The sequence below is a fragment of the Eptesicus fuscus genome, chromosome 5 (genome assembly GCF_027574615.1).
Source record: "Eptesicus fuscus isolate TK198812 chromosome 5, DD_ASM_mEF_20220401, whole genome shotgun sequence".
NCBI lineage: Eukaryota > Metazoa > Chordata > Mammalia > Chiroptera > Vespertilionidae > Eptesicus > Eptesicus fuscus.
In genome coordinates, this window is record NC_072477.1 from 40,637,143 (window position 1) to 40,663,099 (window position 25,957).

At 44.0% G+C, this 25,957-nt stretch overlaps 1 protein-coding gene and 1 non-coding gene across 2 annotated transcripts in view; both read left to right on the top strand.

Annotated features, from left to right (window-relative positions):
- The first annotated feature begins 1,019 nt into the window (after positions 1-1,019).
- Positions 1,020-25,957, top strand: part of PYGL (glycogen phosphorylase L) — a 38,041-nt gene continuing 13,103 nt past the window's right edge. The window contains exons 1-7 of the mRNA XM_008139058.3: positions 1,020-1,364; positions 7,531-7,632; positions 10,334-10,412; positions 12,564-12,667; positions 19,848-19,979; positions 23,072-23,183; positions 23,850-23,932. Of these exons, the coding sequence (XP_008137280.2) occupies positions 1,122-1,364; positions 7,531-7,632; positions 10,334-10,412; positions 12,564-12,667; positions 19,848-19,979; positions 23,072-23,183; positions 23,850-23,932 (855 nt within the window). The 5' untranslated portion in view covers positions 1,020-1,121. The remainder of the gene's footprint in view (positions 1,365-7,530; positions 7,633-10,333; positions 10,413-12,563; positions 12,668-19,847; positions 19,980-23,071; positions 23,184-23,849; positions 23,933-25,957) is intronic.
- LOC114230706 (U1 spliceosomal RNA) lies at positions 5,657-5,818 on the top strand. Its single transcript, XR_003616668.2, has one exon. It is a non-coding gene; the product is annotated as a U1 spliceosomal RNA (small nuclear RNA).

The window sequence follows — 25,957 nt, forward strand, 5'->3', positions numbered from 1 at the left end:
GAGGCCTCTGGCATTCTAAAATACCATGTGTTTTCCTTTTCCAAGGTTTTGGGGGCGGGAAGGGTAGGAGAAAGAAAGAAAGAAAAACCCACATGTACAAATAAAGCCTGTATTTGTGGACGGTGCAAAGATCAGCCTGTACTGCGGATTAACACAGACTGCTTTGTTTCGTGTAAACAAGGTAACTGGCTCAGTGAGTTACCCCTTCCTTTTCCACACACACACATTCTCTCCCCCCCACCCCCACCCCCTTTCCCCTCAAAAGTCGTTCAAGGTAAAAGCGCCTGCCTCCCAATCACCCCGAAGTCCAGCTCAGAACCTCTCTGACTCTCGCGACGCTGTCCCTACAGGAGGGCACTTTGGACAAGGCAAACAGGGGTCTGAGGAGCCAAGAAACCCGAATCTCTGAGTCTCAAAAAAATAAATGAAAGGAAAGGAGGCGCCAGGGAATTCCTTCTGAGGTCTGGGATCCAAGATGGGGCAATGCCAAGGCCTGACAAGGGCGGTGGGACAACTGAAGTTAAGGCGCACTGACCCTCCAACATCCCTTCCGATGCTCATGGCATCCCCTTCCAGGTGAGAACTAACGGCAGTAACAGTGGCTCAGCAAACAAACATCTGTGCAGCCCAAGTGTGCCAGCAGCGCTTTCACACACAGACGGCCTCCTTGTGCCCCAAAGCCCAGAGCGGGGAGGCAGGACAGATGCGCTCCCAGATCCCGCAGGTCCCGAAAAGAGCCTCTGCGTGGCTACGTGACTCCCCGAAGGTCTCCCTTTCAGCAGCCCGGAGGGCTCCGCCCGCTCCTGGGCCCCTCAGCCCCCAGCCCCGCCCCATCCGGGCTCGTGGGGCGCGCCTCTCGCCAGCAGGGGGCCCCCCAAGCGCGCGCCCGCACCGGGGCCCCTGAGTCCGGGGAGGGGCCTGGCCGGCCCTCGCCACCCCCGGCCCCCCTGCCACTGCGGCCTGGAGCGGGGGCGGTGCCGTGCCAGGGGCGGACCCCGAACTTTCTTCCGACTCAAAAGCAGCGGCAGCGAAACCGGAGAGCCTCCTCCGCCCTCCACCCGTGTCCTGCCGCCGGGCTCCTCCGGCCGCGCGTCCCTCTCGCTGCGCCGCCCGCCGCCGCCATGGCCAAGCCCCTGACCGACCAGGAGAAGCGGCGGCAGATCAGCATCCGCGGCATCGTGGGCGTGGAGAACGTGGCCGAGCTGAAGAAGGGCTTCAACCGGCACCTGCACTTCACGCTGGTCAAGGACCGCAACGTGGCCACCCCCCGCGACTACTTCTTCGCGCTGGCGCACACGGTGCGCGACCACCTGGTGGGGCGCTGGATCCGCACGCAGCAGCACTACTACGAGAAGTGCCCCAAGGTACCTGCGGCGGCCCCGGGAGGAGCCCCCGTGGGGACCCGCCCCGGGCCTCCCCCCGAAGTCCGGGCAGAGGTGTCTGGGCGGTGGGTGGGCCGCCCTGGGAACCGTCTGGCGCTGGGCCAGCCCCCCACGCCACCCACCGGCCCCCCCCCCCCGGAGCTGCCCGCCCCCGGGGACCGCCTGGGGGACGCACGCGCAGGCCTCCCGCGCCTGACCACTATTTCACACACAAAAGTTGGAGCCTTTACCCTCAACATGTAATCCAGAGGTATCGGGCGCCTCCTGTGGGTGCCAAGCACAGCTGTAGGCCCCTGGCTGTAGGCCCTGAAGGAAACGGACAAAGCCCTGCCCGGGGAAACAAGTATCTCGAGTTCCCCAAATGGTCATAGGCGCTGGGGGGCGGGGGGGGGGAGGGGGGGACGAAGGCGTTGGAGGAGCCTCACTGCCCGCAGAGCCTTTGGAGGATGCCTGGCGTCAGGGGCTTTTCCTAGGAACTGGCTGAGTGTGGTGGGCAGAGTGCCCGCCCCCTCCCCTCCCCTCCCCTCCCGTCTTCTCCCCCCTTCAAAGGAGTAGGGTGTGGCGCTGCCGGACTTCTTGATTCCTGCAGCGCGGAAGCCTTCGCCCAGGGTTTGCTCTGAACTAAGACCTACCCTGGGAACTGCTGAAGAAGGGCTGTGCACAGACCACCCCTGTCCGCTGGGCAGGGCCGGATGGAGGGTTACTTAGGGTGTTTGGGGGCGCACCGAGGGACACTGGCTCCCCCTGGCCCATCTGGGAAGTGGGTCGGGAGGCTTGAGGAGGACAGCGGGGAGAGGGGTTGCGTTGTGCAGAGGGAGGGCGAGAGAGCAGCTCTGGCTGCTGTAGTGAGGTGGGTGTGAGTCAGTGTTGGGAGAAGAAACTGGAAAAGCTGGTAGGAGGCATATTGGAAAGGGTGAACCGCTGACAGAGCCTGAAGGCAGTGAGAAATACGTTAGGAATTTTTTAATATGTAAAAAGCATGAAAAAGAAAAAGGCTCGTGCATAATCACAGTGCCCAAAACAACCGGGAGGAAAAGAAAGGAAGTTTTCATAATAAGCAAGGGCAAGGGTAACAAAACTTTCAAATGGAAAGTAACTCTTCCTCATTCCAGAGGCCTAGGGCTCTATCCCAGAGTAGCAATTGCTAAAAATATATCCTTAGAAAAGACTTTGTGTGTAAATATATTTACTGTATCTTTTCTTTTTCCGTGAGGGGACTGCCCCCTAGCATTGGACTTTTTTTTTTAAAGTTTTTAAACTGGAAAGTGAGATGATGAGCCATATTTAAGACCTCAACCCCCCCTCTGCCTGACACACACACACACACACACACACACACACCCCAATCTCCCTCCCCACACACACTCTTCTGTAGCATTTAGCACCAAGCATCTGGCCTTGTATGTTTCACTTCTAGTGGCTTGTCTTGTACTTTATAGTTGTCCTCATTCTCTAGGTAGTTTTTTCACTGAGTGTAGGTATAAGCCAGGTATTCTGATAGTGGTACACTGGGGATACAACAGGGAACAAGGTGCATTCCACACGTTAGCCAAGTGTCTACCGTGACTTCGGTTCACCTAAACAGGAGGTCCCTGCCCCCATAGAGCATGGACTAGAGCCAGTAAGTGTGTCCAAGCTCCTCTCCCACCTCCCCTGCTCTCTAGCAGCTGTGCAGGTGAATCCCAAATCTGGGTCTGTAGTCTTAATCCTTTTTTCAAAGTTCATTCCTACACTTCTAAGTGCTTGGTGTACATACCTAGATCGCTGTTTCCTCAAACTTAACTCATTACCCCTCCCACCCCTGCCCCATCTTCTGTGTTTCTAATTTTAATGGCATTGCCATCCTGACAGTTACCCAGACACAAAACTTCAGTGTCACCTTTGACGTCCTCCTGTATTCCCCATTCAACAGGTTGCCAAATGCTGTCAATTTATGTAGGTCCTGTTGAAATTGCTCTCTTGAAGTCTCACTTCTCTGCCTAATGGAGGCCCTGGCTACTATGAGTGGCTGTCTTGCTTCTCAGAAGTGGTAACACTGGCAGCGTGCAGCTGAATATGGCTAGCAGATATATTTTATTTGGCCATTGAGACACCGTTACGTGATTTAATTGTCAGTGCCTTTGGGCAGGACTTGTACACTCCAGTTCTTGGCCCAGTGCTCCTCATTGTTTTATGTGACCTCCATTACACAGGTATTTCCGCTGCCTGGCTCCTGGAGGTGTCTGAGTTGGCAGTTGCAGCTCATTCTATGCATTGTAGTTCAATTAAGCTTACAAAAGCAATACATCTTGCCCTTTGCTCAGGTATCATTGGCTCCCGTTGCCTGCCACAGTCCTTAATCAAGCATTTAAAGCCTTCTTGGTCCAGGTGAACCTGTCCTTCACATCTTACCTCCCACTGCCCTGCTGGACTTACCTTGTTCTCCCATCAAACCAATGTGCTGTCCCATCCATGCCCTGTTCTCCCCACTTCTGGGCCTCTGCCCCCCTGCACCCTTCGCTTGGAAGGCACTTCTTGCCAGTGTCTCTATGCTGAACACTTGCCTCTCCTGCAAATCTCTGTTTTGTTGCCACCTGTTCCACATGTCTTCCCACAAGTACCCAAGTCCTCTAATTAATGCTGGGAATAAACTTTAAATTATTTTTAAAACATTGGTTATTGTTAAATAGCTCTTCTTTATTTTATCTTTGCTTGCTTTTTGAAAATGTCCACTTTTTCTAAAATATACATAATTATTAGTGACAGTAGTGTATACATATAATTTGTAAGGTATATTGGAGATGCTGTATATTTTACTAGCAGGAGTATGAGATAAATGTTTAAGAGGATGGGAGAGATCTATTTTTCAAGGTCTTACATATCCCCAAATATAAAGTGAAGTCCCTCCAAAAATTATTTTTATTAGAAAATCACCTTAAGTACCTGTCTTTGCTAAGTCTGTTATATACTGAAGTCTCTCTAAATTATTTTAAGCAGCAACTTTTTTTTTACTAAGACTTTGAAGTGTCTTAATTCCATGCTAATTTGGAATCATTAAAAGGCAGACAAATAAATTTAACAAATATAGTCATTATTTCGGGGTGCATAACTTCACAACTGCAAGAGTGATATATATATATATATATATATATTTACTGTATTTGTAAGCAAGCTTTTTATAGATCACTAAAAAGTAAAAAGCAGTACATAGGGTTATATTATGGAGATCATGAAAAAGTAGAGAAGATGAAGAAAAGGAAGCTGCTCTGATGTTATGAAAATGGGTATTTGTGGCTTGAAATACTCTTTCCTGTGACACAGCCAGTGGCCTGGTGTACAAGGGCATCAGCCATGGGGTGAGTGGTGCATGCACCCCTTTGGCATATATCTGCCTAGGAAAGATACCTTTTCCCAACTCACACAAAGGCACCCAATAGACTAATGAGGCCCTGATGACAGTGTTATAGATATTCAAACAACTGGATAAAAATAATGATGATGTGCTCTGGATAACAGTGTTAGATGACCCACTAAATATGGGAGACTTAGAATTCAATTGTTACATAAAATGAAAGTGGGCCCTAAATGGTTTGGCTCAGTGGATAGAGCGTCGGCCTGCAGACTCAAGGGTCCCAGGTTCGATTCCAGTCGAGGGCATGTACCTTAGTTGCGGGCATATACCCAGTGGGGAGTGTGCAGGAGGCAGCTGATCGATGTTTCTCTCTCATCGATGTTTCTGACTCTCTATCTCTCTTCCTTCCTCTCTGTAAAAAATCAATAAAATGTATTTAAATAAAAATAAATAAATAAATAAAATTAAAGTGGGAGAAAGTGAAATTTCTAAATTGACATTTTCATATAATATTTTAAATGAGTTAAATGTTATAATAGGCATTCGTTATATAAAGTATTTATATATTTTTTATATTTTTTTGGGTTGACCAAATACTTTTCTCTTTGGTTCTTTTTATTGAGAAATGGGGGGAGTTCCTAAAATTGTAGGTGACTTTATATGGATGCATTTACAGATTTTTATAGTTTTGTGTTTGGTGGGGGGAAAAAGAGGAACCTGATATGGAGAAAAAGGTATTGTAAAAGGGGATGATGAAGTCACTCACGGATCTCTTTCTTAAAAGAGAATTAGTAAACTGCACCTGTACTTTAAAGGGGTTAGGCAAGTCTAACCTTTGTACCTTTCACTCCGCTCTGATAGTGTTTGCCTGGCTTTTACTATGTCACAGCAGTTTCTAAGTTTATGGAGAAATTTCCCATTTCATGAGGAACAAACACCAATAATACTTACCTGGCAGGGGAGATACCATAATCACAGGCGTGGTTTTCCCAGGGCGAAGCTTATCCATTACACTCTGGATGTGTGGACCTCTGCGATTTCCCCAAATGTGGGAAACTCAACTGCATAATTCATGGTAGTAGGGCCTGCGTTGGTGCTCTCCAGGCAAAAAAATAATAATAAACACCAATAAACCTGGGGTAGTCTTTTGTTATTGCCAGTTCCTGGCTTTCTAAAATAATTTAATTCTAAAATAATTGATTGTAATATTATTTACAGTAATGAGTCAAGGAGGAATACTTTCTAGCCATCAGATATCTACGGAAGAAGTTAATCTTTGTATCTCTTGGATGACTTGAGATAGTCACAGCCAACCCTACCTGACTCTAAATATTTTACAAATGATTGATGGGCTATGGCAGACTGACTTCTGTTTGCCCAAAACATATGCTTAATTTATGAGGCTCATGAACAGAATTGGGGGGGGGGGGAGAGACACAAAACATTGAATCTAATTAGTTGGATGAGTTTATTTTTTTCTCCCTGAGGGTAAAAGATACTGAACTACTTTACCAAAAATAGGATATAAAATGGTTTTCCCAAAGCCAATTGTCAGTAATGCTTTTATTTAGCCCTTTATACATCTACTAATGGCCCGGTGCACAAAATTCATGCGGGGGGCGGGGGGGGGGCAGTGTCGATCAAGCCTAAACCAGCAGTCGGACATCCCTCTCACAATCCGGGACTGCTGGCTCCTAACCACTCACCTACCTGCCTGCCTGATTGCCCCTAACCACTGTGCCTGCCGGCCTGCTCCCCCCAAATGCCCCCGCCAGCCTGATCACCCCCAACTGCCCCCTGTGCCAGCCTGCTTGCCCCCAACTGCCCCCCTGCTGTCCTGATCACCCCTACTGATGGCCTGCTTGCCCCAACTGCCCTCCCCTGCCGGCCTGATCACCCCCAATGGCCCCCCACCAGCCTGATCACCCACAACTGCCGTCCCATCCTGGCTTGAAAACCCACAGCTGCCCTCCCCTCTTGGCCTCTAACCACCTCTACCTTGGCCCCACCACCATGGCTTTGTCCAGAAGAACGTCTGGAAGGTCTCCTGGAAGGTCTCCCAGTCTAATTAGCATACCTTTTTATTAGTATAGATAGAGGCCTGGTGCACAGGTGGGGGCCGGCTGGTTTGCCCTCAAGGGTGTCCTGGATCAGGGTGGAGGTTCCCTTGGGGTGTGGGGAAGCCTGGGTGAGGGGCTGATGGCTGTTTTCAGGCTGGCCACACACCCCAGTGGAGATTCTTACTCCATGGGGACATGGCCAGCCTGGGTAAGGGGCTGAGGGCCGTTTTCAGGCTGACCACACACCCCCTTCAGGGTAGGGGATCCCGCTGGGGTGCCTGGCCAGCCTGGGTGAGGGGCTGATGGGTGTTTACAGGCTGGCCAAGCCCCCAAGCAGGGACCCTCACCCCATGGGGGTGTGGCCAGCCTGGGTAAGGGGCTGAGGGCTGTTTTCAGGCTGGCCACACTCCCTGGCGACCCAGGCCCCCAGCTACTCCTTCAGCAGCAGCCAGGGCGGGCAGGAAGCTTGGCTTCTTCCATCGCCAGGGGCAACCCAAACCTCCTGCTTGCTCCAGCTCCATAGCTGCTTCCATCTTTGTTGGGTTAATTTGCATACTCACTCCTGATTGGCTGGTGGGCATAACAGAGGGTCGGTCAATTTGCATGTTTCTCTTTTATTAGTGTAGATAGGAGTTTCTTTTGAACCAGTGTCAAAGTAATCCTGCCTGTTTGTTTTTTACCTTCGACCTTGTGTGTTTATGTTGACCAGAAGGTTGGCCTCATAAAGTTAATGTAACCTCTCTTTTCTTTCTTTCAGAGGGTTTATTACCTTTCTTTGGAATTTTACATGGGCCGAACATTACAGAACACCATGATCAACCTTGGGTTGCAAAATGCCTGTGATGAGGCCATTTACCAGGTACATTCTCTCTCTTTAAATTTTAATTCAGAAACCTTGGGGATGTTGGGGATGTAGTACCCTGCCCCCCCCCCCACCACCAAAAAAAATAGGATGGTTGTTAACCCAATTTTCACCCCCAAAAAAAGGTGAAAATTGCTTCTACAGACATTGCTGTTACAAGCTGTTAGAAATATAAACTACTGATGATCTCTGATTTAAGAGAAACAAAGTTGAGAACTAGTTTTGCCTAATGAGAATTTACTTTTGCAGTCATAGCTTCTGACAGCGTTCAACATCTGAATAAGCCTTTTAAAAGTGCGTGAACCTCTGCTGTCAGAATCACAAGCTTTATTTTAGGCTCCTATCTGCTTTCAAAAAATGATCAAAGTGTGACTATTATTTGTATATCAAGGCAATATGTAAATATAATAAGCTTTTAAAATTTCATCGTCATACTTCCCCTATTGCTAAATGACATGTAAAATGTACTTCTCCTTAAATGAGGAGCCTGAAGTCTTAAACCTAATAATCTAATTTGTTTTTATGGGCATATTTAACTGTTTGTCTCCTAAACTTCAGGGATCTCCATACCAAAAACAAATAGCCCTTGTGGGTGAGGTTGGAAGGAGGAAAGGGTATTTGCAAAGACACATTCATGAGTTGTCCCCTCCTGTGGTCAGCTATTTGTCACTGAAGGCTGGTTTCCTTCACCTGCGTTAGGTAGAGTATTTCCTGTGAAAGAACCATTGTAGCTGCCTCCACTTCTCTTTTCTTGCCCTCCCCTAATACTAGCTGAAAATAATATACCTCCCATGGCCTAGCACCGTGGTCAGCGAACTGCGGCTCGCGAGCCACATGCGGCTCTTTGGCCCCTTGAGTGTGGCTCGTCCACAAAATACCATGGCCTGGGCGAGTCTATTTTGAAGAAGTGGCATTAGAAGAAGTTTAAGTAAAAAATTTGGCTCTCAAAAGAAATTTCAGTCGTTGTACTGTTGATATTTGGCTCTGTTGACTAATGAGTTTGCCGACCACTGGCTAGCATATAACCGGGTGGGATGAAGTGACCCGTCTCTGTTTGCTCAAGGTTTATGTCCTACTTTAGACTTACATTTTTAGAATTTAAAAGATCCTGAATGTTAGCCTTAACAGTTGACTTGCACAATGACCACAGTAAATTCTAGTCACTCTAGGGAGCAAATTTAAAAGTCCCTTCAACAGCGAACAGAAGCAAAGCCATTTTGGAACACTTAGAAGACTGACTGACTAAAACATGTGTGACAAAGCAATTTTTGGTATAAGGGTAAGTGGGGATCCAAGTGCATGGCCATGGAAACTGGGGCATCAACTTCAAGCATGGTTGCTTCTTCTGCATATGCTTTCAAAGTGTGTAAATTATGTTTCCATTTTAAATAACATCTCATTTCATGGATTGCCTCACTTTCAGATAAGAATGCAGTTATTTCACAACAGACCATCATTAGCTAAGCATGGGCTGAATTATTATCTAGTCAACATAGGACAGGCGGTTTATTTTACCTGCCATCAATTTCCTCACTGTAAGATGAGCAAAGTGGTCTCCAAGGCTACTGGATTCTGACTTGAGTCCACAGTGGTGCCAGTGGCCTCTGGCTGTGCAGCTCCCAGAGAATTGACTGGCAATCAATTTGTATCAGTCCCCAAGGTCACAAACGCCTCTAAGCCTCCCATAGCCTTTGATCCAATCTAGAGAGAATTAGAGGATTTTAGCCCCATCCATCCAAACCAGCGATTTTCAACTGGTGTGCTGCAAGAATTTTTAAAACATGCAATATCTGGTTATTTAGTCAGGGGCATTGACCTCTTTTTCCCTTAGATTATCAAATAAAAAAAATGATGACATCCAACACAACAATAGCCATCGGGTATGAATGAATCAAAATTATACCTATTTTTTTTTTTGTCAGATCAGCAAAAAATACATTTTTTTGGTGTGCCGCAGAATTTTAGTCGCTAGTTTATGTGTGACACAAGATGAAAACGGTTAAAAATTGCTGAGCAAGAGCTGAGGATTCCTTGACTATTGTCTGGCTCCAGGTCTCAGGGACAGTGACTCACCAACTGGTTTTGGGTTAACAACCATTGACCCTACTGAGCAAATATGTTGTGGTCTTGAAAAGATGAACTTTACTCCACCCTGGAAAGTCTGACCTCAGACCTGTCGATAATATTTAAAATCCTTCAGCCCAGTTAGTGTCAGTTTAGTACTGGACTATTTCTTAGGTTTTACTCTGACTGCACACAAAAAAGAATCTTTAGAAATTATAATAGGTTAACATTTATTGAGGAATATCTGCCCAGGAATAATCTAAATCGTTTGTTTGTATAATTTCATTTAATTCACAACAACCCTAAATGTGGTACATACTGTCATCTAATGAGGCCTAGAGAGATTGAGTAGCTTGTCCAGGGTCACCTTGCTAAGAAGTAACAGAGTCAGTAATGGACGCTGAGAGCCCACACATCTCTACAGGCTGCTGCTATGCCATCTCGTACAGTTTGCATTTGCAGTCACCAGCATCTGCAGTGGGCATGGATGCCAGAGTACACTGCACGGGAGCTGACACCATTGAATACCCAGACAAACCTGCACACCTGACCCAGAGCTTTAGAAAATGATTGTTCTCTCTGCAATGGCCTGCGTTTGTACCCATATCCAGTGATGTTTTCCTTTCATCACCAGCTTGGATTGGATATGGAGGAGTTAGAAGAAATAGAAGAAGATGCTGGGCTTGGCAATGGCGGTCTTGGGAGGCTTGCTGGTAAGTGACATGGTTAGTGTATCTTCGTGTCTGGCCAGCTGATGCCTTCTCCAGTGCCATGCATGACCACCGAACAGGCTTCCTAGGAGAAGTGCAGGGTGTGACCTGGTCACAGATGTACTAGTATTTGTTTTTCAGTTTGCACTGTGGTTGGATCAGTTCTATATAAGCAGCAGAGAAGGGAACTTGAACAAAAGAGATATTGCTTAAAACCCTTGGAGATATTGTTTAAAACCTTAAGGTTAACCAGATCCTTCCTGTGTACGTAAGGGTTTCCAAAGTGGCCCCTTTACTCTGTGGTTATGTTCACAGCTGTCAATTCATATACTTGTGTGGTATGACCTACGTTGTTGAACCATTGAATTGTTGTCTTGTACACTTGTCAGTTTGCTTTTTGATTGACTAGTAGGTAAAGATACACTTGTAGTATTGGTATGATTTAGTTACTTAAAATTTTTTATATGGATGCTTCTTTGCTTTATTCAGGAAATAGTTTTTCAACAAATAAAGTACATTTGCAACTCCATTAAGTTAAAAATATATATCCCTGTGACCAAGCAATTCTACTTCCTGATATCTGCTGTAAAAAAATAAAATCAGGTGCACAAGGAAACTTGTGAAAAAAATTGTTACAGCATTGTTTGTAAGAGCAAACTACTAGAAATAAGCCAGAGTCCATCAATAGGAAAATAGATAAATAAGTAGTGGAACAGTCCATATTATAGAATAATATACAGCAACCAAAAATAAATAAAACTGATGCATATGTAATGCCCTGGATAGACCTCTGGGGATGGGGAGGGAATCAATTTGCATTAAAAGGCATACAGCATGCTACTATTTATGTTTTTTAAAAACTAATATGTCCTGTGAGTATATATGTATATAAATCCATAGAAAAGTCTGAAATTTAAAATGGTAAACTGCTCCTTATAATCCTCCTTAGAGAGGAGGACCGAATTGGGGGTCAGGATCATAGTGGATGCTAGTCCTATCTGTAACATTTTAATCTTTTACAAGGAGGATATATTAGTATATTACTTGTGAAACTTAAATTTAATAATAAAAGTATACCACCACACATGTATGTATCAGATTATTCTCTATGAAAAATAAGTATCTATTGATTCTCCTCTTTGAGAAATGATTCCAAAATCTCTTCATTTTACACAAACTCCCAAATCCTATTAGAGTAATCCCTCCTGTCATACCTGGCCACCGGCTAGATCCCTCCCCAGCATGCTGATTGGCTGCTCTGGATCAGGTGCTCTGTCATCAATGCTCTTGACGGCAAGTGACCCAAAAAAACTACTAAAAAAAGTGGTTCAGCCAACAAGGCCATGTGTTATCACAGAACAAGAAGTCCAGAGGTTGGGCCATTCCAAGTTAGTTTATTCAGTAGTGTAGTTCTGTCAGGACTCTGGGTCTCTGTGGTGCTTTTGGCTTCCCCCCATGGAAAAACAAACAAACAAACAAAAACAACGATGTCAGCAGCAAGGAAAACCATTCAGTGCACCCAGAAGACTTCCTGGTACCTCTCATTGGATTGAATGTCATTGCACAGTCAGACCAAAACCAATAGAAGGAAATAGAATTACTGTGATTGGCTTAGAGGCTTAGACTAGACAAGCAAGATTCACTTCTAGTCCAGCCTCCCTGTAACATCTAAACAACATCGGAACTCCGTTAGCCAGAAAGAGGGTCTGCCCCTCAGTCAGGTGGCCACAGGCAAACTATCCTCTCCTGGGGCTGTCTTTTCAAGCAGGGAGCTATGGAGATGGCTTCCCTTAGAAAGCGCAGTGTGAGAGGCGGACACGTAATGGACATATCTCCTGCAGGCCGGCTTCCTGTTCTCAAATGAAATGCCAACCTGTACACACTGGTTATTTCTAAATGGCGAGCTAATAAATGACGCTTGTTTTCTTTACACATTTTTATATTTTCTAAGTTTTCTATAATACTCATTTTATAATTTTAAAAAATGTTACTTAAAAGAGTAATCCTCGTTATGCCATAGTCTCTGTGCTTTAAAATACAAATGTGGTTTCTCATAGAAAAATATTTTGTGGCTGTCATGTCTTTTAGTGAAAGACCTGCAGATGTAACTAACCTCGGTGTCTCTGCCTTTTGCTTGTGTTTTGATTGATGTAGCCTGCTTCTTGGATTCCATGGCAACCCTGGGACTTGCAGCCTACGGATATGGCATTCGATACGAATATGGGATCTTCAATCAGAAGATACGAGATGGATGGCAGGTATGCGAGCCATCTTTTTAAAAATTTTCATTAAAATACATCTTCATAGTGTTCTAGATGATTTATAATTTCCAGACATTTACCATGGAACTTCACTAATTTCCCTTGCGTTTGGTTGACATCAGTGAATACTGTCAGTCTCCCTCCTTGGGGATGTAAGTTCCCTAAGAGCAGAGAGCCTGCTAGTATCATTCACCACCAGACCCTTTGCATCGTATGCAGTGCCTGGCTCACGAGGGCTCTGAAAATATTTATCACTGACTCTCTGGGTGTGGGCCACCTCCAATGTGTGACGTTCATTCTCTGCAGCATCCACAATGGAGGGGCACGTCTTTTGACTTATGATCTCTCCCAATAACCTTTCATGGTAGGATACATGTTGCCATTTTATAGGTGTGAAAACTGAGGCTCTGAATAAATGGAGTTACCTCAGATCACACTGCTGGAAAACATGGGTCTGCCCCTAGGTTTCCAGGTCCAGTGTCAGTATTCTTTTCTACACTCAGTCTTGTCCTCCTAAACATGCCTATTTACTAGATACAGAAGCTCAGGATTCTAATCCTATTAATAAAAGCCTATATGGCCCTCACGCAGTAACAAGCGATCACCAGGAGGCTGTGTGCGCATCGTGTGCACGCTGGTGAGCGGGGGCTTGACGCTGCATGCATGGCATGGAGGCAGGTCCTGCGGCTCCAGCCTACCTCTTTGGGGCTATTCATTGAGGAGCCCTGGATGGGTGGGCAGGGCCTACCTCTTTGGGGCAATTGATCGCGGGGTTCCCGTACTGTGAGAGGGCACAGGCCAGGCTGGGGGACCCCCTCCCCCTCCAGTGCACAAATTTCGTGCACCGGGCCTATAGTGTTTTAATAAGATGAAAACAGGTAATCTTGTTAGCTGTTTTATCAAATAAATCTGGCACATATTCAATATGTATCATTATAGGACTCTGTAGATTTGCACAAACAGTAACCAAGCCATACAAATGACTCTAGTTTACTTTCATATAACCAAACCAGATTCTTAGGAATTCATTTCTCAGATCTTTGGGAACTCTTTGAATCTACAATGAGCCCTAGTATGGACAGTTTTCCCTGATGCTAAATGTGATTTAGGCTTTCTGTCACCCTACCTTTGTCCCACATACATACACCACTGACAACAAGATACTGGATTCATTTTCCAAAAAGCCTGAGTTTTTTAAGCCCTTCCCCTGCTTCTAAGAGTCAGTCTGAGGGCAGTGTGCTCAGGGATTGGATGTAGGGACCTACAATGGAGCTGATCCCAGGATCGAGGAAGGATAGTAAGCTTAGTGTTCCCTGCTGCCATCCCCTTTCCCTTCTCTCAGTATTTGGACACTCTCTGGGCGTAGGAAGGAAGGACTTAAAAGATTTGGTATAAGGAGAGAATGCGCTAAGGGAAAAGTCTCAGAAGGAGAATACTGGGAACATATTAAAAGATATTACTGTGGCACGAACGCGAGTGAACGACCACTGGAGTCCAGACCAAATTAAAATTTAGGGAGCCTTTAATAGCCGGCCGGCGACTGCTCTGCCTTTCTCCATGCAGGGAGTCCAGAGAGCAGCCCCGACCCTTTGTGCAGGACCACTTTTAAGCACATTAACTACATCCTGTTTTTGCAGAGCAAGCAACCCAAGACAAAACAGTTTTTCCTAAGCAACGTCAGGGTCATGCCATTGACGACCATGTTATTCACAGGGTCATCCTGTTCTTCAGAAAGCTGACAGTGTTCTATCTTGCAAGGCTATTTTATGAGGTGCAGCTGGGAAGGGGCCATGAGACCATATCTAAAGGCCTGGCCTGGTGTCAGCACTGACAACTTTATCTGGGGCATGGTCCACGGCCTCTCTGGAGTGCTCAAAAATTCCCACTCTCTAACGTTATGCTTTCAAATTTTGCTACCAACTAGTGTATTTTTATCTACTTCTAAATAAATTAGGAGGCAGCATTGTGTAGGAAAAAGCTTTTGGGCCCTAATTTGAGATTTAATTTCTAATTTGAGGCCTAATTGCAACTCATTACCGTTACAAGGTCTGTTGCCTTGGTTAGGTTACCCAACTTCTCTGAGCCTCAGTTTTTTTCATCTGCAATACAGAGATACCAGCTTCACATAATTATTATGAAAATATGTAAAATGTCCAGCACACAAATAGGCATTCAATAAAATGTTAACTTCTTATAAGAAAAGGATGATTATTTAATAAATTGTGCTATTATATGATAAAATAGTGTAGCCATTAATATATTTTTTATTAATTTTAGTGAAATGGGAAATTATTTCTATTAGTTGAAAAAAGGAGATATGGAATCATGTGGATGGTATGAACTCAACTATCCAAAGGCAGCCAGAAAGATAAAGAGCTAGAAAAATATATGTTAAAGCTTCAATAGTAATTATCTCTGGGAGATAGGATTACAGGTGACTTTTACTGCCTTCTATTTACACTTCTACATGTCTCATAGTCCATAAGAAGTGTGTATTTTAGAGTCATAAAAAGCTATAGAAACAATATAATCGGTTCCCTTTCCCAGTACAATAATCTAGAGTTACATTTACATGGTGAGAAGCTTAGCTAACTAAGCTGGCATCTCCAGTATGACTAACGTTTTGACACAACTCAACCAATACATTGCATCCATTCTCTTTGAAAGTATCCTGTATGGTACTCACTATAGCCCAGAATGCTTAAGGATTTCATTTCTTATCTTTTAACTATTCTCCTGTAACATATTTAAAAGAAACTCAGCAACTCAATCTCAAAAAAAAAAATCTTTTTCAGTGCTGTTTCCCCAGAAGTTTATGAAAGGTCACCATTAATCACACCTACTACCTTTTTAAATGGTCTTGATCCAAGACACCATCCCTTTCTCTCCTATCATACCAAGGAAGTACTGATCTCTCCTATCAGACCCAGGAATTATATGCTGTCCAGGATTCTTAAAGAAAAAAAGAGAGACCAGATGGCTTCTGCTAGTCTCCAAAGCTAGCCTCACTAGCCATCACCACTTCTTTTATTATGACTTGAAATCGAGTCAGAAGCACGCATAATTTCATTTGCCACATCCATTTACCGGGATGGGATTTTAGAGAGCAAACAAGAGATACATCATACCACAAAGAAACCATTTCCATAAAAAACAAAACGTATCTTCCAGGAAAGCAGCCAGCATGCCATTTCAGGGTATGGTCACACCCCCACTTACACCAGCTACATCCTTGCTCTTACAATGGCATATACAGAGAAGACTGAACATTATGCAGGCTGGGAACGTTTTTAAAGGTTGATGGACTTTTAATTTTTGAAGTCTCTTTCCAGGAAGATTTGCAGTAATGGTGTGTTCATTTTGAACCCCCATAAGGGAAATAATTTTATTGCTAAAATTCTTGACTTACCTTCAACTCTAATGGGGATCAGTAATAGACCTCTAGGAAAATAATTGGCCTCTGGGAGGAAGAGGGGAAAGACTATTACAACAACCTCACGGTAAGTTTAACAGTCACACAGCAAAGCTCTGAGTAGAAGGGCACTCACAGTAGGTGTCTTGGAGTTGAACCAAACGGTGTCTGCTGGACCCTTCTCTCTCTTGGAACCTGTGCCAAGCCTGCAAAAATTCCATTACCTGGCAATGTTTTAGTTACCATTGTTGAATTCTTGGCATTCCCAGAAAGGTTTTTCAATTCTTTGTACTATCAAAAAGCATAGTTTGTTGCCAGGCCAGCATGGCTCAGTGGTTGAGCGTGGACCAATGAACCAGGAGGTCACTGTTCGATCCTTGGTCAGGCCACAAGCCCGGGTTGTGGGCTCCATCCCCAGTAAGGGTGTGCAGGAAGCAGCCGACCAATTATTCTCTCTCATCATTGATGTTTCTATCTCTCTCTTCCTCTCCTCCCTCTTCCTTCCTCTCACTGAAATCAATTTTTGAAAACATATTTAAGGAAGCATCGTCTGTTGACTACTCCTGATGTTTGCTCACTGGTTCTTCATGTCCTGTGTATCCCACAGTGAGGGAAAGCATTTCTTAGAATTCAGTCACTGACAGAGCCCCCTGAGCTGACCTCTGCTTCCACACTGGCTGGAACACAGATGGCATTGAGTAATTCCGCTAGGGAGGTGCCAAGTCCAGGCTGCCGCCCCACCCGGACGGGCCCACTGCTCCTTACTCCACGGAGCCATTCGGGCTTTGCCTCAGCTCTTTCATCTGGGATGTCCAGGTCCCACAGCCCACTTGGATGTGAATGGAAGCTCTTCTCCCATCTTCAAATGGCTCAGCATGTTAGTGCATTCAGGGAGCACTGGCTACATGGAAATCTAAATTTACAGGCCACTTTGTTGATTCATTGGGGGTGGGGGAAGCAAGGTAGAGAAGAGGTTTATCACCATCCAGCAGCTTCTGTGGATTTAGTGAGGGCAGCATGTGTGTGGGTGGGGGGGAGGGGGCAGTTCTTTCTTTCTCCTCTGATCTGCTCAGACTAGTTTGTGATTATGAAATACCTGTGTGTGTTTTTTTTCAATTTACCTTGAAAACAAGCTTTGTAAAATTGAGGGCACTGTCCATTGATTCCTTACTGAAGCAGAAAGAGACTAAAAATAAAGAACAGCAAGCTTCAGGTCTGTTCCCCTGCAGAACTCATTAACCCAGTGAGATTAAAACCGGCCACTATTTGGCAGGGAAAAACAAGACCAGCACTGGGTGGCATTAAGAATAGCCAGCGGTCTGATTGATGCTTCTCTGTCTCTGGATCTGTTTTTGTTCATCAGTTTATGGGGGGGGGGGGGGGGGGAGACAATGGGGGGATAAGGACACATATGTAATACCTTAATCAATAAAGAAATTTAAAAAAAGAGTAGCCAGCGGACTAGCCCCTTGTCACAGAGAGTGAGGGCAACCTCTGACTTCCTCAGGATGCTGGTGGGACACTGAGAGCCCACCCTCTCCTCTGGAAGCATCCCAGCTGCTTGAGGACGGGACATTGTGTCCCTGCTGCATTTCTCAACAGAAGATGTGCGGTCAGTTCTTCTAGGCATTTGGTTTTTAAAAGGAGAACTTGTTCCTGCCTCATCTTCTTCCTGTTTCATATCAGACCTTCAGGTGTGTTTTACAACTGTCCTGAGTGCAGAAATGAGGCAAGCGGGCCTTCCGGTTCAGTCCTTCCCTGTTTGTTACAAGAAGCAGTGTGCACGTAGCCCCGTGTTTGAAAACCCCAAACCTGCCCCTGCCTACGTGCAGCAGAGAGTGTTTTGTAAGTTAGGATGTTTTGATCCTTTCTGGATATCCTCATGTATTTGTCTTAGAGTCCTAGTTATTAACACATTATCAGCTGATAAAATTCAGTTGTTTTCTTGTTAAATTTCAATTTAATGGTTCAATCCCTTTATTACTGGGATAGTGGAAACCTAAATTCTGATTTGTAGTTACTGACTTTGTATCACCATCTAGCTCCTGTACCACACAGCCACTGGGGAATTGTTAAAAATGCAGAATTTCAGACTCTACCTCAGATTGACTGAGAACCTGCATTTTAACAAGATGCCACTGGCTCATTAGCTCAAATCCAGCTCCAGCCTTCCCTGGGCTTCCTCCTGCCTCCGCAGCTGTCTCACTCCCAGACCTTCTACCTAAGGATGTTGCTTCTCTGAGTCCCCTTTTCATTCTTTATTGTGCTGGTAGTTAATATTCATGGGTGGCTTACTGGCTTTCTTGTTTGAATAAATGAATGTGTATTTGCTTATCTGGCCGTTGACATTAATATTTTGTTTTATATCTCAAAAAACAGTCGCTGTATTTGCTTCTCCCTTCACGTTGTGCCGGGGGCAGGCATTGAACTCATATTTAGGTGATCATGAGGCACCCAACCATAATGTGTCCTAATTCATAAACAATATCATCTTAAACTAAAGCTGAGTAAATCACCATGTTCTAATCTCATCCACAAGGGTACTTCGTACTAAAAATAAAAAATTAAAAAAAATAGTGCCTTTCTCCCACCCCTTCTTGTCAGAACACAATTCCATTTTTAAAAAATATATGCAAGCCTGGCCAGCGTGGCTCAGTGGTTGAAAGTCAACCTATGAACTAGGAGGTCACAGTTCAGGTCAGGGCACATGCTTGGGTTGTAGGCTTGATCCCCAGTGTGGGGTGTGCAGGAGGCAGCCAATCAATGATTCTCTCTCATCATTGATGTTTCTATCTCTCTCTCCCTCTCCATTCTTCTCTGAAATCAATCAAAAATATATATATTAAAAATATATGCAATATTTTAAACATTTCACAAATAATATCTTTACAGTAAAAACACTTCCCCCCAAGTATGGTTATTGTTGTTCTTGATGTTTTTGTTTGTTTATTGCAAACCAAAATTCATTTGATGTTTATTATACCCTAAATACAAATTATGATTTTAGAACTTTTATTGAAAATATTTTGTTACAGGTAACATAAATAGATGGTAAAAAATTGAAATTGCCAATAAAATTAATTCCTTACCTCTAAGTATATGTTATTTTCAAAATAAGCCGTAAAACGAATAATCATTATTAGATCAAAATTATATAAGGATTAAATTAAACAAAGACAACAAAATGTAAGTCTTCTGTGCTATGCTGAAATCAGCTTTATTAAGGGAGCTTTCTATTGGGAGCATTTCTTAACTGAGTCTGTGCACTGTAGGCACAAGAATCTTGACTGAAACCATCATGTAGGACCCATCAGGCTGAGGTATCCAACTGTGAGCATCCCTGGAGGGCCTCTCTCTTTCACTCAAGCTAGACAATTGTATTCACCAACGTTAAGACACAGGCTCTAGAACACACAGACCTAAGGTCAAAGTTTAGGTATACCATGTACTGTCTGTACAACTTTGAGCAAGTTACAGTTTTCTCATCTGTAAAAAAAAGGAATCATAGTTTCCTCCTACAGGTTTGCTATGCAGATTAAGTGCAGTAATATCTATGACACATATAGAGCATTATCAGCAAATATTGTTGTGGTTGATTTAGGCTGTAAGACTTGAATCTAGATCGACAAGGAGAACCAACACTCTTCTTTCCAAAAACAATCCTCTCAAGTTGATTCAGTTAAAGATGTTTTTAATCTGATCGCATGGAAACGGCTAGGTCCCCATCTCCTAAGAAATACATTCTAAGCCATATCCTTCTTGCAGGTAGAAGAGGCAGACGACTGGCTCCGGCATGGAAACCCCTGGGAGAAGGCCCGCCCTGAGTTCATGCTGCCCGTGCACTTCTACGGGAGAGTAGAGCACAGCAACTCGGGGGTCAAGTGGATCGACACCCAGGTATGCAGTGTCCTCACCTTTAGTGTTTTGTGTAGTACAGCACAGGGAACATGTAGCATGGAGCACAACATGCATATGACATTGAGTATAGTACGGTGTGCATTGAATAATAGAGTATATTCTTATAAATAAATGTGTGGCTCCTCTTAGTGCAACCCACTCATTTTGGAGACCAGGGAGCTGAGGCCAAGAGATAAGTGCCTTCCTCAAGGTCAAGTGATTCTCCAGGTCATTTTGCAACCAGCGTTACCAGAGGCTAATCACTTCTGTAATCCCAGTATATGTAGCTCTCCAGTTTTATATAAAGTGGTTGTTACCAAGATGGAGTACATGTCCATGTCCTTCTTCACCCCACTGTGACATGTACCTTATTTACTTACAACTTCTCAGGGGTAAATTTTTTTTTTTTCAAACTGAAGTAATAATTCGAAGAATTGCCAAAGTTCCTATGCCTTGCAAAGTCAAAAATATTGCAAAATGTCCTCAGTTATTTTGTGCTAAATCACTCCTAGAGGAAAATGCTGGTGTCAACCAAGTACACTGACTTCATGGCCACTGGATTTGAGTGTTACCCTGTCACTGAACAGCTCAGTTTTTAGCACCCCCAGTGGTGGGTTGTGCCTTGCTTCTTCATACTTCCTGATAAATAGCCTTTATTAACCACTGGACTGTCCAGTCATTGGAGATATTTAATACATATGGCCTCAGGCTGGAAAAAATGTATCACTGGTTATTCTTTAAAAGCTTAAAGAAAAATGGTAAAGATCAAGTAAATGTTGTCCTTATATATCAAAATTGGGAGTGAAATTCAGTATTGTAATATTAATATTGTTGGTTGTGGATTATTCTCCATTAATAAAGGCTTCATTTTGTCTCAGAAACACCTAGACGCATGTTGCAGCTGACTTTTTAAACTGATGGTCTATTCTGCTAATTCATGTAGAGCTAATCATAGTACAGAAAAATAATACTTTTTAAAAAGGGTTTTCCTACCTAAACATGAATTTATTCAACCTATGAAATAACAGATTAGAAGCTAAAAATAGGTAGCTTCCCAATGATACAGGGAATAAACTAATACTGTGATTTTTAAGATAGTCTCTTTTTTATATTTTGGTTAAAGTTAAACAGACAACAAGCTAAGTTGCAATTGGTTACGAATATGATCCGGAGAGCTGCAAACAAATAACTTGTTAATATATCCAAAGAATTCCTACATGTATTTGGAATTAAACTTCTGATCTATTTAATTATGTGCCGTTTTACACAATCAAACCTGGAATCACCTATTTGCACTGCAGGCCCCGCCGTTGAGCTACCTTGTATTTACAAAGCAACTCTAGACATTCTCATAATACATCCAGAAATGTAACTAGGGAGGGTGGGTTTTCTGTGCCCACAAAGGCAAGGTGATGGGGCAGATGTGATATAAGGTGAGTGACCCACGCAGTGCAGAACTTTGTGCATTCATGCAAGCCATCACTGGTCAGCCCGATTTGGAGCTGGAAGGGTCAGAGAGCATGAGGCAGACACGGAGCGCGCATGCTGTGCGCAGCTGCCAGTGAGCTGAGCAGTTCACTCTTGTGTCAGTTCAGGTCCCCTGGGAAGCAGACCCAGAGAGAATTAGAAGTGTACGAGATATATTGGGGAAATGCCTGTGAGAGATAAAAAGGAGGGGGGGGGCAGAAGGACGTGTGACACCTTAGAAGAATAAAGGGGGAAAGAAGAGGGGTTTTCTGGAAGAGCCTCAGACAGCAGTGCAGCTCTGAGCAGGTGGCCAGGCTGATGGCGCCTGAGGTTCAGGATTGCTCGTGAGAGGAGTCCCAGCTCTCGTTCGCCACGATGGTAGCTTTTCCAGAGAAAGCACGGCCTGCGTTGGAGCTCAGGGGTGACGGCTCTGCCTGAAGTTCTCTCAAGGGACATCTGCTGCCTCAGCTGCCTCAGCTATGCCTCAAGGGTCAGGAAGACAAGTCGTGTTTGAACCCAGACTCACCCCACTCCGTAAACAACTTTTCCTGATTGATCACAGCTTGCTTTAAAGGTCACCAGAGACCTTTATTGCCTAGTGAAAGATACTCAGAGGAGAGGGATTTATTACTCGAGGTCATGGCGTTCATGAAAGTGTGACTGAATATGTATGATTGATTGATACAGGCTGTCATGCTTCATTCATTCATAATTCATCAGACTCAACTAAAGAGATTTGTGTTTGCATTTCAACCCTACCACTGACTGTGACCTTGGACAAGTCACTTCTCTCTCAACCTCATTCTACTCAAGTCCAAACAAGTGGATTGCACTAAATGATCTATAGCATCCTCCCATTCAATTAAGCTGTCATTCCTCTCCCTTAGAGCTTGACTCTGATAAGGCAGGTAATAGAAATGAATCTTTTCCCAATAAATTTTAAATTCACATGAAACACAGTTCATCTCCCTGTCCTTCTCTATTTCAATGACTGTCACGAAAATTGAGCTAGATTTCCCAAAGCTTGCTTCTTAGACCCATCTCAGCTAATTAGCAGCTGCTTTGTCAGATCACTAAAAGAACTTCTTCGTGCAACTTGGAAAAACCTAGCATAGCATTTTAAACATCATATGTAACCTGTCTTCATAAATTTCCTATTTCATTGATTTTTACCATATTCGAAATCAGGTCATGGAATAACCTACACTAAACTTACCCTGATTACTGTTTTTTAATGGGTACAGAGTCACATCTGTCACTTTGTTTACACTTCATAATTTATTATTCTTAGAGCCGTGGCTTGATCTGAAACATAAAAGATCTGTACTCAGATCAAGGCAAGGGACACCAAGAGAAGTCAACATGGAAATGACACCGAGGGCCATGGGTCTGGATGGTTCCAGCCTTCCAGATTGTTCCAATGGGAGGAGAATCCACAAGGGCCCCTAATACTGTCCCCAGCCCTGGCCCAGCCCTAGGACCCTTGTCTTGGTTTAGGCCTCACACAGTTTGAGTTAGTGATAGAGCCAGGAACAGAATTCCAGTTGCCATCTCCCAGCCCATTGTTCAATCTACGTCATCACAGTTGGGAAGGAGGGAGCAACTACCTTGGTTTAACCCCACAGGTGGTCCTGGCCCTGCCGTATGACACCCCAGTGCCTGGGTATATGAATAACACCGTCAACACCATGCGCCTCTGGTCTGCTCGGGCGCCCAACGACTTTAACCTCCAAGACTGTGAGTACAGCATGGGCTCCGTTCCTTTGTGTGTGCGCTTAATCTTTTTTTTATCTCAGAAGCAAGTGAGTACTCTGCTCTAGGAAGATGGCACAAAGCAAGGATCTTGGGGTCTAGGACATGGAGATTTCTTTTTTTTTTTTTAATATATTTTATTGATTTTTTACAGAGAGGAAGAGAGAGGGATAGAGAGTTGGAAACATCGATGAGAGAGAAACATCGATCAGCTGCCTCTTGCACACCCCCTACCGGGGATGTGCCCGCAACCAAGGTACATGCCCTTGACCGGAATCGAACCTGGGACCCTTGAGTCCGCAGGCCGACGCTCTATCCACTGAGCCAAACCGGTTTCAGCTGGAGATTTCTTTTTGATGATTGCCAGTTAGAACCAAATTGAGCTTGAGAGAAAAAGCCTTGAGTGTCTGATCTGAATTTTTTCAGTGACTAAGCAGCCCTGTGGAGGAGCAGGTATGGGGGACATTTTTAAAGTCTGGCCTTCTTAGACTCTCATATGGATCACAGCATAAAGGTTTATTGAAATCCTTTTGGATTTTTAGGAATTTTAGAAATCCCACATGATACACAGCAAACATCAGGTGAGATCAAGGGCCTTTGATAATAGAGGCTGGCTTGTCTATTTATTCATTTTACTGTTGTTCCACTCAGTTAACGTTGGAGACTACATTCAGGCCGTGCTGGACCGAAATCTGGCCGAGAACATCTCCCGGGTCCTCTACCCCAACGATAATGTGAGTGAGCCCCCTTGCTTTCTTGGTGGAAACAGAAGCAGCTTATTTTGGAAGCACCTGTTCAGTAGCCCTCGTAAAGGGCTTTAATATTTATTTTACGTCTTCAATGCAAAATAATCTCCATTGGAATTGTCTAGACTTCCCTTCCCATCCCAGTAACGAAAACAAATGTGTGCCATGTGTGAAGCCAGAATTGGTATTTTGCCCTTGATCAGGGACCCCATGACTGATTGGAAGTTCTGTGCATGTATTTCAAAACAGACCTGGATATAAAAGATTAGTTGAAACACTGCTTGCTTTCCAAACAGAAATTTCAACCACGTCAGAGTCCCTGGAGGTTTCCTGCCTGGCCTCTTCCCCTAATGTTGGGGCTCTCCCGGCCCTCTGACCCCAGTGAAGTGGGGTCATGGACCTCGGAGCTGACCCAGGAGCAAACACTTGTTTATGCAATTTATTCATCTCTTTAAACTTTTTCCTAATTTTACATTAAGAACAGCTTAGCTAAAAAAAACAAAAAAGCAAGCAAACACTTGGAACTGGATCTTAGATGACTGCTGTGAATTCTTATTTGATTTAAAGATACTTAGCTCTAACTTCTACATGGGTAAAATCATTTTCTTGAAGCTGTAATGATTTTTATTTTAAAAATAATAATCTCAGAAGCAACCAAATTAGTACTCTGCTCAACAGTGATGGTACAAAACAACTATTTGGGGACCAGGACATAAATGATCCTTAAGGCCAGATGTCCACTTGGTGTTAAACCATAGTCTCAAGGGAGGATTAAGTTTGCTGCAGCATTTTTCAGGAACTTAACGGTGTATGTTATTTTTTTCCTTTGGGAAAAACACTGTGACTTCTGTACATTCCAGAGAAATCTCCGACCCAAAAGCAAAAGGTTGTTCTAGTTCACGGTCAATTAAAGTAAGACTCCTTCCAAGCCTGGGGTTATCCTGGTTGGTTCACTGGAAGGGACCTAAACTTCATCCTCCTGTCTTCAGTAAGGACCAAACTTAACTTTACTTAGAAATAATCATCTACAGCAGTTGACAGCATATACTAAGTATGAGGTGCAAAGTTGACTAAATTCATTGAGTAAAAGGTATGCTCCAGGTTATGCTTGTTTTAAGTACAAGTAATAAATCATTTTTGTACTGTAATTACAAGAACAAACTCATTCCTTCTCCCCAACTTGGCCAATACCCTAGTCCAGACAAGATTCTTCCCAAGAATCTGTCCTCCCTCTGCAACAAGTTAGATATTTCTTTCTTTCTTTTTTTTAAATATATTTTATTGATTTTTTACAGAGAGGAAGAGAGAGGGATAGAGAGTTAGAAACATCGATGAGAGAGAAACATCGATCAGCTGCCTCCTGCACACCCCCCACTGGGAATGTGCCCGCAACCAAGGTACATGCCCTTGACCGGAATCGAACCCGGGACCCTCGAGTCCGCAGGCAGATGCTCTATCCTATGAGCCAAACCGGCTTCGGCTAGATATTTCTTTCTTGCTTAAAGATCTTTAAAGGCTTCTGATCACCTAAGAGAAGGACACAATCTTAGGTGTGCTCTCTAAGGTCTTCATTAATGCAGCCTTGAGTTCTCCATGATCCTGCCCAGCAGTGAGGTCTCAGATGTGCAGGACAGTTTGCCCTGCCTGTTCTTCTCACCTGAATGCCTTTCCCAGGCTGCCTCTGCCTGCAATGATTCCTCTGGCCCCCTGTGCTCATCTGACAAGTCCAACTCATCTTTCTGGGCTCGGATAAAAAACTTACCTGAGTGCCCAGGTTCCCAAAGTACTGTGTATATAATAAAGTACAACATTAATTGTTTAATCATCACATTTGATTTAAAGCATTGTTTACACATCTTTTTCCCCACTAGTTTGAACTTCTTAGAGGTCAGCGATTATGTTTAATCATTTTATTTCTAGGATATTAAAAATTCCCTAACTCAAGAAAGGTTTAAATTCATTCTGGATGGATTTATACATGCCATTAGGAAATAAAATGTTAGAAATATAAAA